Source organism: Rhinopithecus roxellana, chromosome 2 (assembly GCF_007565055.1).
Source record: "Rhinopithecus roxellana isolate Shanxi Qingling chromosome 2, ASM756505v1, whole genome shotgun sequence".
In the NCBI taxonomy this organism is placed as follows: domain Eukaryota; kingdom Metazoa; phylum Chordata; class Mammalia; order Primates; family Cercopithecidae; genus Rhinopithecus; species Rhinopithecus roxellana.
This window is the reverse complement of record NC_044550.1, coordinates 17611363-17623582: the sequence shown is the minus strand read 5'-3', so window position 1 is coordinate 17623582 and position 12220 is coordinate 17611363. Positions and strand designations below refer to the sequence as shown.

General features: G+C 35.5%; 1 protein-coding gene across 5 annotated transcripts in view; it reads left to right on the top strand.

Annotated features, from left to right (window-relative positions):
* The window catches only part of PPA2 (inorganic pyrophosphatase 2), a 110661-nt gene extending 100431 nt beyond the window's left edge, over positions 1 to 10230 (top strand). For all 5 annotated transcript variants that reach the window (XM_010371549.2, XM_010371546.2, XM_010371548.2 and 2 more), the window contains 2 exons: positions 8935 to 8971; positions 10029 to 10230. In XM_010371549.2, coding sequence (XP_010369851.2) covers positions 8935 to 8971; positions 10029 to 10057 — 66 coding nt within the window. In that variant the 3' untranslated portion in view covers positions 10058 to 10230. The remainder of the gene's footprint in view (positions 1 to 8934; positions 8972 to 10028) is intronic.
* Positions 10231 to 12220: the final 1990 nt, after the last annotated feature.

The window sequence follows — 12220 nt, the reverse complement described above, 5'->3', positions numbered from 1 at the left end:
GATTTTTCAAAGTAAGGCACGAAACAAGTAGTATCACTGCTAATTCTACAGATATTAAGAGAAAAATAAGACAATATGAACTTATTTTATATCAATAAATTTGACAGCCTGCATGAAATTGACAGATGCCTTGAAATACATAAACTACCAAAGCTCACTGAAGAAGACATAGGCATAAACAAATTAAATTTGTACTTAAAAACCTTTCTATAAGCACAACTCTAAGCCCAGTTGGCTTCTACTACTATTGTTCAGCATTGTACTGAAGGTTCTAGCCAGTGCAATAAGGCAATAAAAAGAAGCAAAAGGCATTCAGATTGTGAGGGAAGTGGCATGAATGTCTCTGTAGCAAGTTCAACAAATTCTACCTAAAAACGACTAGAATAAGTGAGCTTAGTAAGATTGCAGGACGTGAGATTAATATAGCAAACAATTGCAGGCTGGTTGCAATGGCTCACACCTGTAATCCCAGCACTTTGGGAGGCCAAGACGGGTGGATCGCCTGAAGTCAGGAGTTCAAGTCCAGCCTAGCCGACATGGTGAAACCCCATCTTTGCTAAAAATACAAAAATAAGGCGGGCATGGTGGCGCACGCCTGTAATCCCAGCTACTCAGGAGGCCAAGGCAGGATAATTACTTGAACACAGGAGGCGAAGGTTGCAGTGAGCTGAGATCGCGCCACTGCACTCCAGCCTGGGCGACAGAGCGAGACTCTGTCTCAAAAAAAAAAAATACAAAAAATTAGCCAGGCATGATGGCGGATGCCTGTAATCCCAGCCACTGGGGAGGCTTAGGCAGGAGGATCGCTTGAACCTGGGAGGCAGAAGTTGCAGTGAGTCAAAATCGTGCCATTGCACTCCAGCCTGGGCAACAAGAGCCAGTATACAAAAATAGTTGCTTAGTTGCTTGATATATATATATCTGCAATAATCAAGAGAATATATTCAAGAGAATATAGTAATGGCATAAAGATAGATTAGTGTAACCAAATCTACACATAGACCTACATATATATGGACAACTGATTTTCAAAATGATTTTTTTTCAACAAATAGTGCTTAAATAATTGGTTATTCATATTTTTAAAAACACTTTTCAGTTTTGCACTGTATATAATTGTCTAAAATGGATCCTAGACCTAAATTTAAGGCACAAAACTTAAACTTATTTTGACTTTGGGTTAGACAGTATTTCTTAGATATGACACCAAAGGCACAATCTGTTCTTTAAAATGATAAATTGGACTTCATCAAAATAAAAAAATGTCTGTTCTACAAAAGACATTCTTAGGAGAATGAAAAGAAGCTACAGACTACAAGAAAATCTTTGAAAATTATGTATCTGATAAGGGGACTTATGTTCAGAATATATAAAGAACTTTCACAACTCAAGAAAACAAAACATTCAGTTTTTAAAGATGTACAATATATGGCTCTGTAAATGGATGGATGACCCAAAAAAAAAGAATTTTTTAAAAAGTACAAAATATATGAATGAGCACTTCACCAAATCTATAAAGAAAGCAAAGAAACACATGAAGTGATGCTCAACTTTAGTTATTAAATGCAGATTTAAAACCACAATGCATGCTAATACATACTTTTAGGATGTCTAAAAGTAAAAAGACCAGCCAAACCAACTGTTAGCAAGGATGTGGAGGAACTACAATTCTCATTTACTGCTGGTTAGAATGCAGAATGGTACAACCATCTGGAAAACAATTTGGTATTTTCTTGAAAAGTTACACACATACATACCATGCGATCCATGTGATCAAGTCATTCCACTTGTATATATTTACCCAAGACAAAAGGAAGTGTATTTCCATACAAAGACTTATACACAAATGCTTGCAGCAGCTTTCTTTGTAATAGACAGAAACTGAAAACAACCCAAATGTTCATCAGTAGATGAATGGATAAACAACTTGTAGTATATTTATGAGGAATACTACTCAGTAATAAAAAGGAATAGGTTATTGATACATGCCACAACATGGCTGAATCTTTTAAAAAAATATATTGAGTGAAAATAGACATATCATATACATTTTATCATTCCATTTATATAAAATTTTAGGAAATACAAGCTAATGTATAATGATGCAAACCAGATCAGAGAGAGACAGGAAGGAGGATTTTCTAGTCTCGTTTTTAAGAGCATGGAGAAACTTTTAGGAATAGTGGTGAATATGTTTATTATCTTGATTATATTGATGGCTTCATGAGTATATATGTCAAAACTTATCAAATTACAGACTTTACATGTAGTTTATTTCAGGTCAGTGTTAGTCTAATGACACATCTTTTGGGGAAAAAAAATTTTTTCTGAAGTCAGATTGTCTGGGTCCAAATCTCAGTTCTTTAATTTATAACCTGAGGCAAATTTTAATTTATTTACATCTTTGATTTCTTATTTATAAAATGGGGCTTATAATAATAGTATCTTATCAGGCTGTTGTGGAGAATTGAATGAGCTAATCCAGGTAAAAATGTCCAGCAGATAATGTATTCAATAAATGTTGGGTGTTGTTGTCATTACTGCTGTAAGTTTAGTTGAGTTAAATTGACCACAAAGAGAGAAATCCCTTCTATTCCAGCCTCTTCTTTTAATAATACTTCTAGTGATGAGGATGTCACTTCTTTCTGAGTTGACCCATTCCATTGTTGGATATTGGAAAAGTCAGCCTTACTAATTTTTCTAGACATATGAGAATTAGTCCTACTTTCAGGGAATTTAATAGTAAGAAAGGAAGGAAGAAGAGGTGGAACAAGTGGAGGGGAAAAGTAGTTGGTTTAACCACTCTTCCCATCTTGGAATTCTTTTCCCAAAATTCTTCCTTGTGCTTTGTGTAAGCACTTTCCTCTTTGAGGAAATGGCACACTCTAGGCATTATACAAAGTTGGGGGAAATTTGAATTAAACAATGTGTAAGGTTCGCTAATACTTGGTACTGTAGTTATTTTACTGGAGAAATGATTGAACTTTTTGAGGCTCCACACACAAACTCGTGGCATATAGAACCAGGAGAGAGCCATATTCACTGCTAAAGGATTCCCAGACCTGCCTCAGACATGTGCACAGCCTAACTCCAGGGATTTAAAACTCTTACAATCTAGAATTCAGGCCAAGAAGAGTTAAGTAGTTATACACTTGCTCAGTTCTAGGGAACCAGACCCATGCCACTGTGAACCTCTAGCTCATAGTAGTGATGGAAGAAGTTCAAAAGGTTAAAGACTTCTAAAACTGGGGCAGATAGAAGGCCTCTCAGAGAGGTCTCAGCACCCTCAGTCTGACTTTGTTTTTGCCTGTTCATGGACAGATTTCCACTAAAATTAGTCTCAGATAAACCTGGAGCACACAAGACTCAGATGATAGTGATGATGGTACATGGGATGCTAAATGGATAGTGTTTTGAAGTAAAAAAGTCAAGGGGGAATTGGAACTTCAGTATAAATGTATTATTTCTGGCTACATTTGGTAGATCTTATTTCTTCAGTAACGCAACCATATCCATAGTGTATAAAATTTGGATGGTCGTCTTATAGTTGGTGCAAGACTTCTTAGCTGAATGGTAAAAAGCAGTGCATTCAGGAGGCCAAGGCCATAGGTGAATCCCAGTGGCAGTTATCAGCATGTAGTGTGGCCATCTATTTCATCCCAAAATGCATATTGGCATTTATGTAGAGACTCAAAGATGAATCCAGGTGAAGGACTTTAGGTGAGTCCATCAATATAAGCATCTCATGTGAGTCTGAGGCATTGTTATCATTCAGAATAATAGCACTTAAAAAAAAAAATCACACCAAAGCCGTGTTTTATTTTTCCTAAGGGTCACAACAAGGTGGATGAATAAAGCAGTCAGCTTAGAACCACACTCTTAGCGATTCTGCATTCTAATAAGAAAATACCAATTAATGAATATTTTAAATAGTTATAAGTAGGAGAAGTAATGACCCGCAGAAGAATGGTGGAGTTCATTATAGAGTTCTTGGATAGAACTTATAACAGCATGTTCCTTATATGGTTCCTTTGGGTATAGCCTTTATCTCTATTTAGGGCTTTCCTGATGACATGACAATAACAGCTTCCTTTCATGGTCCATAAGGAGAAGGCATTCCCTGGCTTCTGGTTATTGAAATTGAGCCAGCTCAGAACTAATCTCTGAGGTTAGTCTGACTGGGATACCCTCTTATCACCAGGGCTGCTTTGACCCCTCAGACTACCTAGGCAAGAAGTACTTCCCTCTAAGGGCACTCACTTTAATCAAAGCTATCTCTCCATCAAAGAGGACTGACTGTATTTTCTTTTGGAGTAGAACTGATCTTAGGATGTAATTTTCTAGTAAGATCACACTACAATATTTATGTCACACAGATTTGTTTTATGACCCTGAGAATGAACATCCTTATGGGAATTCATTTAAAAATGTTTTAAATAATGTCTTTTCTTCCTAAGTCAGGGTTTGATTAGAACCAGACCCTGATTTCTGAAGAAAAGACATTATTTTAGTGTTATTTCTCCCTCTTCTTTCTCTTTTTGCCCCTTAACAGCCCTGCTGTACATTACCACCAGATGGTAGACAAAGTTAGTGAAAGTAAAACCAATCACTTACTTAGCTACTAGCCATTTAAATGCATGCTTGATGAGGAAGTATTAAGAGATTAAACTTATGTGAACTTAAAATATTTTTATGTCTTCTTTATGAATAACTAAGAATTGGACATATTTTGTTGATTCTAAAGCAAAAAATCAGAAAAGGATTATGTGAAAAGTAAAATGAATGTAGTATAACTGCCTTATGAAGTGTGGAAATACAATGCAGAAAGATAATGTCTGACTGGGCGCGGTGGCTCACAACTGTAATCCCAGCATTTAAGGAGACCTAGGCGGGTGGATCACTTGAGTTCAGGAGTTCGAGACCAGCCTGGCCAACATGGTAAAACCCCATCTCTAAAAAGAAAAAAAAGATAAAGAAAGACAATGTCCAAGACACTTTAATTCAACTAAAACCTTGCATCACCTGAATGAAAAGTTGGGAACCTGTTTTCTTTCCCTTTAATTTTGAACTCTTTTAGTAAAATGACATAATGTCAATCCCTGTGTTAGATATAGTAAAACAGGATACTTTATATTGGTTCAGTGTGTCATGTTTGTTCATTTGAACAAAGGTAACTTGCAGGTGAAAATGCTTATAGGGACCTGGTAGAGTTATTTGAAAGAGAGACACTTAAGCACAGAGCAGTTGTATTAACAGTTTATATTTAAAATACAGTTTAGATATAAATAGAAAAGAAAGGAATACTTTGGTAATGAAACCATTAGATTTGTTTGAAAGCAATTAAAGATATAAAGATAATGAGAAGGATTTTTGGGATGAGGAAGAGGAGTAGATAACATTTTTATTAATTAATTAATTAAAGACACGGTCTCACTATGTTGCTGGGGCTGGTCTCAAACTCCTGAGCTCAAGTGGATCTACCTGCCTTGGCTTCCCAAAGTGCTAAGATTACAGGCATGAGCCACTACACCCAGCCATAGAAATAGTATTTTTAGAATGAGACTATAAAACAATACTCATTGTTGGTGGATAATTTATCTTGGGTGAGTAGGGGATGTCCACATTCTTTTCCTACTAAGAAATTAGATGAGGTATTACATTAAAAGAAATTAGAAGTAAGTAACTAAAAGTTATTTTTTTAGTTTCTTACAATGAAAATGTAATCATAGTATCCCCTGAGAGTGAAGAATTGGGATTAGTGATCTTTTGGGTACTGCTCTATACATTTCTTTGTTCCGTTTTCTGTAAGTAAATGTTATATTTGTTATTATGTTTAAGCACCAGAAAATCATTGACTGTAGATAAAGAGTCAAATAGCTAAGGTTTATCATGAATCCATTTTAATTGATATTTTCAAATTTAAATGATAGTTTCTCTTTTAATATGGTAATTTTTTAAATTACTTTCAAACTTTATCATTATCTCTGAGTGTCAGACTTACCTATGATGGGGTGGGTGGGTGGGTGGGTGTGTGTATTTAAATATATATCATATGGCTTTGTATATTCTGAATATATTCTATCAATTGAGAAATGTATTTTAAGAATAAAGAAAAAACCATTCTGGAAATTATTTTAAAATAAAATGTAATGATAAATGTTTTAGAGTAGCTTGCTCATTTCTTTTCTGTAATACTTTTTAGGTTAACAAGAAGCTGCTCAATTATTCTATTTTTATACACTATACATTTTATTCCTCTGAAATGTTTGGCAGCTCCAACAAGAAGCAGCTGCTAATTTTAAGCAGGAAATCTAAACAGCTAATTTAAGAAAAAAATTTTGTATTGTTATACTCTCCTTAAATTGTTCAGGACACAAATAGGCATCCTGCACAATTTAAGGAGTATATAGCAATTTCATAGAAGAAGCAGGTTACCCTATTTTATGGTCTGTTTAGAAAAATAGAGCCATCAAATCCCAAATGCCTAATCTCAAGGAGTACAATTTTTATGTTGTGTTACTGTCATACCCAGATTTAAATCCTACCATCCCCAAAATCAATGATGGTTAAGAATTTTTCTTTGTGCACAAGCTGAGTAGAGATTTTATTCTTTTTGAAGTACTTGGAAAAACTAAAGGATGTTTTTAAAAAGTGTAATTTTAGGCCAGGCACGGTGGCTCATGCCTGTAATCCTAGCACTTTGAGAGACCAAGGTGGGAGGAACGTTTGAGCCCAGAAGTTCAAGACCAGCCTGGGCAACTTAGCGAGACTCCATCTCTAAAACAAACAAACCAAAAAAAAGATAAAATTTTAGTTGTATTTACATGGTTACACCATCCTTTTTTTATATATATAAAGAAAATAAAGTCTGTTTGTTCAGCTTTTTTCTTAAAACGGAGTAGAAAGAGTAATAACTTTAAACTGTTTATGATTTGAGGGAATTTATTAGGATTCTCCAAAGAATCAGAACCAATTGGATGTGCATATACAGAAAGAGATTTATTATAAGGAATTGGCTTACATGATTATAGTGGCTTGGCAAGTCCAAAATCTGCAGTTGGGCTGGCGGGCTGGAGACTCAGGAAAGCAGATGATGCAGTTCCAGTGTGAAGGCCAGCAGCCTGGAGACCCAGGAGAGCCAGCTGCACAGATGAAATCTGATGGCTGTCTGCTGGAGAATTCCCTTTTGTTTGGGACAGACTAGTCTTTTTGTTCTATTAAAGCCTTCAGCTGATCAGATGGGGCCTACCAACATTATGGAGGGCAATCTGCATTATTCAGAGTTCACTGATTTAAATGTTAATCTCATCTAAAAACACCCTCCAAGTTGACACATAAAATTAGCTATCATAGGGAATATTTTAATATTGCTGAAATGTAAATCTTTCTTCTTGTGGAGTGGTGGCTATTCAGTACTGCCCTCAGATTTAAGCCTGGAGAGCCTTCCTCAGATCCTGCTTTTTGGAGGGTCATACTTGGCCCTTATTTAGTCACATATCTTACCACAGGGCAAGAAGACCAAGGGGCCAAAGTTATAGACTCACCAGGAGGCATGCCCCCATTCTAGACCACATCCCCACAAGGGGCCAAAGTTAGACTCACTAGGAGGCATGCCCCCATTCTAGACCACATCCTGGCTACCCAGGACTCTGGAATCCTCTGCCCAGACAGGTTTAAGCGTGTTTCCGGGGCCTCTGTAGAAACCAGGCTACACATCTCCCCAGGTCCACACTCCTGACTCTGTGGACTTTGTACCCACCGTTACTTCTGCAGGGTCCAGTGGGTGGCTGTTTGGAGATAAAAGGTGCCTAGATATGTGGGCTACTGAATTTCTACCCATGTGCAGATGAGGCCCTTGAAATGCAGAAAGGAGCCTGGAATAGGGAGAGAAGTGGAGCAGGATGAGGGCCTCTTTTCCTTCCTTTGCCACATCCAGACACATGTCTCTAAGGTGTCTGGAATCCTAAATGAGAGTTTCTAGGTCATTACAAAGGTATTTGTATCAAGATAGTGAGATGGAACACATTTCATATATATATTCATCACTTGTTAGCCTGAGTTATTGTAACTTTTAAATATTTAGATGTATATTTGTACATTTGTATCTCTGCCTCAGACTTAACAAATGCTAGAGGCAGGTATTTCCTGTCTATTGAAGGTCAGCAAATTCAGAGAATTAGAAGTTAATTATTATATTTGAAATCTGAAAATTGTGTTATAAAATCAGGGTAGGGTAGGGTTATCGCTAGGAAGGAAGGGGTCATAGCTGGGGAGGGGCCTGGCATGTTTCATTTCTCTACTTGGATGGTGGACACATAGATGTAAATTCTAATGATTCTTTAAACTAAATAGTCTTTGTGGCTTCTTCTTTATGGAAAATGTATCTTCCAATGGAGTGTTAAAAAATATTGTTCTTAATTATGGGGCAAAAAACTATCTCAGAAAAATGTTTCTTCAAACTTGTCTGTTCTAAGAATCTTGGTCCAGCCATCAGAATAAACAGAAACAATAATTTAAAGTTCTAGAAAACAGATAAATTTTATAGCAAGTGTGTGTTTTATAGCAAGCATGAACAAACGTATATTTAAATATGTGTGTGTGTGCTTGATTTTAACTTTCAAGACATCAGCTGTGGAAGCAATTGAAAGAAACCCTTTCTTCTCATTCCCAGCTGCAAGACCTTCAGTGGATTCCATGGGTTAAGATTAAAAAAAATTTTCAAGTATTTTTATTTTACTCTCAGTCCGTGGTTTGTTTATCTGAAAGAATGAACAACGATAATGAAAAGCAAAGGGGAATATTTACCTTTTTCAGGTTAGGGATTCATTGTGTGTAAACTTTGTTCTATAATTTCGTGAAAAAACTTTTCTGGATGCGCTTTCCACTTATAAATATTTATTGTAACAGAGATTATTTCTCTGTTTTTATTTTCAGGTATTATCTTCACCGAATAAAGAAAGTAATGAAGAAGGTATGGTATATTTTGATTCATTAAGAGTGAGGCATATAAATTTATTTGTTTACAGTAGCAGAAGTCAAAAAATAAAAATAAAAATAGATAAATTGAAAAGCTGTATAAGCTAAGTGAAATATTTTTAAAATAGTTGCTGAAATTTCAGATGAAATATTTTCTAGTTCAGAAAATAAAGAAAATGCATTTAACTAATTTTCTAGTCTAGAAAATGATTTGATTGTACAGTGACTTTTTTTGGTGAAGTACTGAAATATTCCAGCCAGTTCTGACACATTTAATTTTAAAAGACTTAATTTAAAAATATATATATATATTTTAGCTGAAGATCTTAAAACCTATACTGTTGTAGAATTAAAAATAAATACAATATTTTTATTACCATTATTTGAAGCTATTTTAATAAACAAGTAAAAATGCTCTGTAGTGACATTTTCAAAATTTAAGCATGTGCACACATCATTTGTCTTTCAAAATATTGCAAGGCTTTTGGCTTTTTGTTTTAATATAAAATATTAGAAGAATATTCAAGTTGCAGATTTGGAAGAAGTATGAGAACTATTTACTGTGAGTCAAGTATGACATGTTTAGAAAGGAGTAAATTCATAGACATGATTTCATAGGAAAGCAAACTGTATTCCTTATATAGTAAGCTAACAAATTGTTTCTTTGCAATACTATCCCATTTGGGGTATTTTTTGTATAGTCAAATTTTACTATACGAGCTTTATCTAAACCTTTCATGTTGTAGCACTTCTGTGTTGTCTGCTAGAGACTAAAATGACCCGGAAAGATACAAGAAATAAAGTAGGAAGGTTCTAAAATGTTTAGTATAGCTTTATATAAGGCTTGGGCCAAATTAGAGAACTTGGGACAAAAGTTTAAAGGGAAATAGCTTTAAATAGAGAAATGCAACTTTAGATAGAGAGTTTATGACTGTTTGTATCTGCCTAAGTACTTCCTAAAAGTCTAAATTAAATTTTATTAATCACTCCCTTCTCCCTCCTTCTTTCTTTTATCCCTTCCCCGATACCCTCTTTCCCCATTTTAAATGCAGAGCAAGTATGGCACTTCCTTGGCAAGTGATTGAAACATCTGAAATTCTGCTGTCAAGATTCCTATCTCTAAGGACTCCAAGGCTCTTTTTCCCCAAGTGCTAAGGGGATCTATGAGCATTTACTGACTTCCTGTTAAAACTTCAGTTTTTCAAACTTTTTGAGCTATGCAATATATAAATAAACAGTAAGAATTTTAAATTACTATCTTTTGGACATTTATTGATATAAAAACAAGATTTTGGTCAGGCGCGGTGGCTCATGCCTGTAAATTCAGCACTTTGGGAGACCGGGGTGGGCAGATCACGAGGTCAGGAGTTCGAGATCAACCTGGCCAATATGTTGAAACCCCATCTCTATTAAAGATACAAAAAATAGCTGGGCCTGGTGGTGCATGCCTGTAGTCCCAGCTACGCAGGAGGCTGAGGCAGAAGAATTGCTTTAGCCCAGGAGGCAGAGGTTGCAGTGAGCAGAGATCATGCCACTGCACTCCAGCCTGGGCGACAGAGAGACTCTGTCTGAAACAAAAAAAAAATTTGTTTCATTTCATAGCACAAATTTAGAGGCCTTGAGTTGACCAATTCTAGTTTTTATACCTAAAGGAACCCATTGATTTTTACTAATTTTTATTTCTATAGATTGGATGTAAAAATCACAAATTCAATACATTAATAAAATTTGTGTAGACAGCTGTTACTTTCATTTTCATACTGTATTATTCCTTTCAAGTCCATTGCTGGTAGAGGCTTTAAATATTTGGTCAACCTTTACTCTTATTAGTGCCTATGTAAATGTGTTACATTTATTAAGGCTCCATCCTGTAATTTATTGTTTTGGAAATCCTAATCTCTTTTTGATTCTCATTCATTCTGCTTATGGTGATGACTCTGGGGATGACTCTCATCATCTCTATGGGATGTCACTCTGTAGTGACGACTCCTTCTATGATGGTGACCTCTATAGTGATGACTCCCAAATCTCCCTAAGAAGCCCAGGTCTCTTTCTGGTGTCTACCTATTGGGCATCAGTTTAAATGCCTTTGGCTTCTCTTGTCCAAACCTGAATTCATCTTCACTTGCACATATGCTCCTTTCTCCTTGTTCTTGAACAATGGAATTGACTTTCTTGAAATCTTCCACTTGAAGCCTTGAAATCATACGGAACTTCTCTTTACTCATGAAGATGATCTAAATGTTTATTTGTTGTCCTCATTTGTTGACACCCCTACTCTGTTGATTTTTCCCTTCACTAGATTCTTGTTAACAGGCTCCTATCTCTTCTCTGTGACTCAGTTCCAGCCCCTCTGTCTCATCCCCATTGCTATAGATCAGTATCATGCACTCTTACCTCCTAACCAAGTGGTTGTCTTGCCTCCAGTTTTTCTCCCTTCATACCATCTTCCACATTTCCAAACAGTGATTTTCTTACAATATAGATCCTATTTTGTTATATTTTTCTCAAAATGCCCTCTATGCATAGTTTTCTATATTCTTGACAATAAAAATCAGACTCTCTCCTTTTGTCAGCAAACCCATCCTGCAGCTATGCAATGCTACTCACTCCTCAAACACATCTTATACTCACACTCTGAATACTGCATTTCTTTCTTACTAGTTTTGTTCACTACTTTTTCTCCCTTTTTCTATATATCATTAACAAATTGCATTTAAAGTGTTTTGTGGTTTACAAAAGACTGTTATGTAACAGTTATTGTTTATTGAGCACCTATTGTATATCAAGCACTGTTTTGGATACTATGTGTACATATATCCTATATGCCTGTACTTGAGAAGTTATATAACTTGTCCAAAGTCACACAACTAGTTCAGTTTCAGAGCCAGAATTAGATAGAACCCATTACTCTGTGGCTGTAAATCCTATGGTTTTTCCATCCTTCTATGCATGCAGTTTCTCACATACAACTGTCTTGTAATGTAGGCAAAGCACAGAGCACTTCTCTATTTTATAGATAAGAAAACAGGCACAGAGTTTAAATGATTATTCCAGGAGTAAATATTCTCTTTGAAATGTCTTTGGTAATGTATGAACCTCTTTTAGGGACAAGAAAGAGTGTAAGAGAAGAATGAATTCTTTTTACTTTTTTTGATATATTGAGTGTTTAAATTGTGAAAATAAAACTTACAGAAAGATAGAGAATAGAGTACTATTATTGCAATAGTTGTAAAACGTTAGC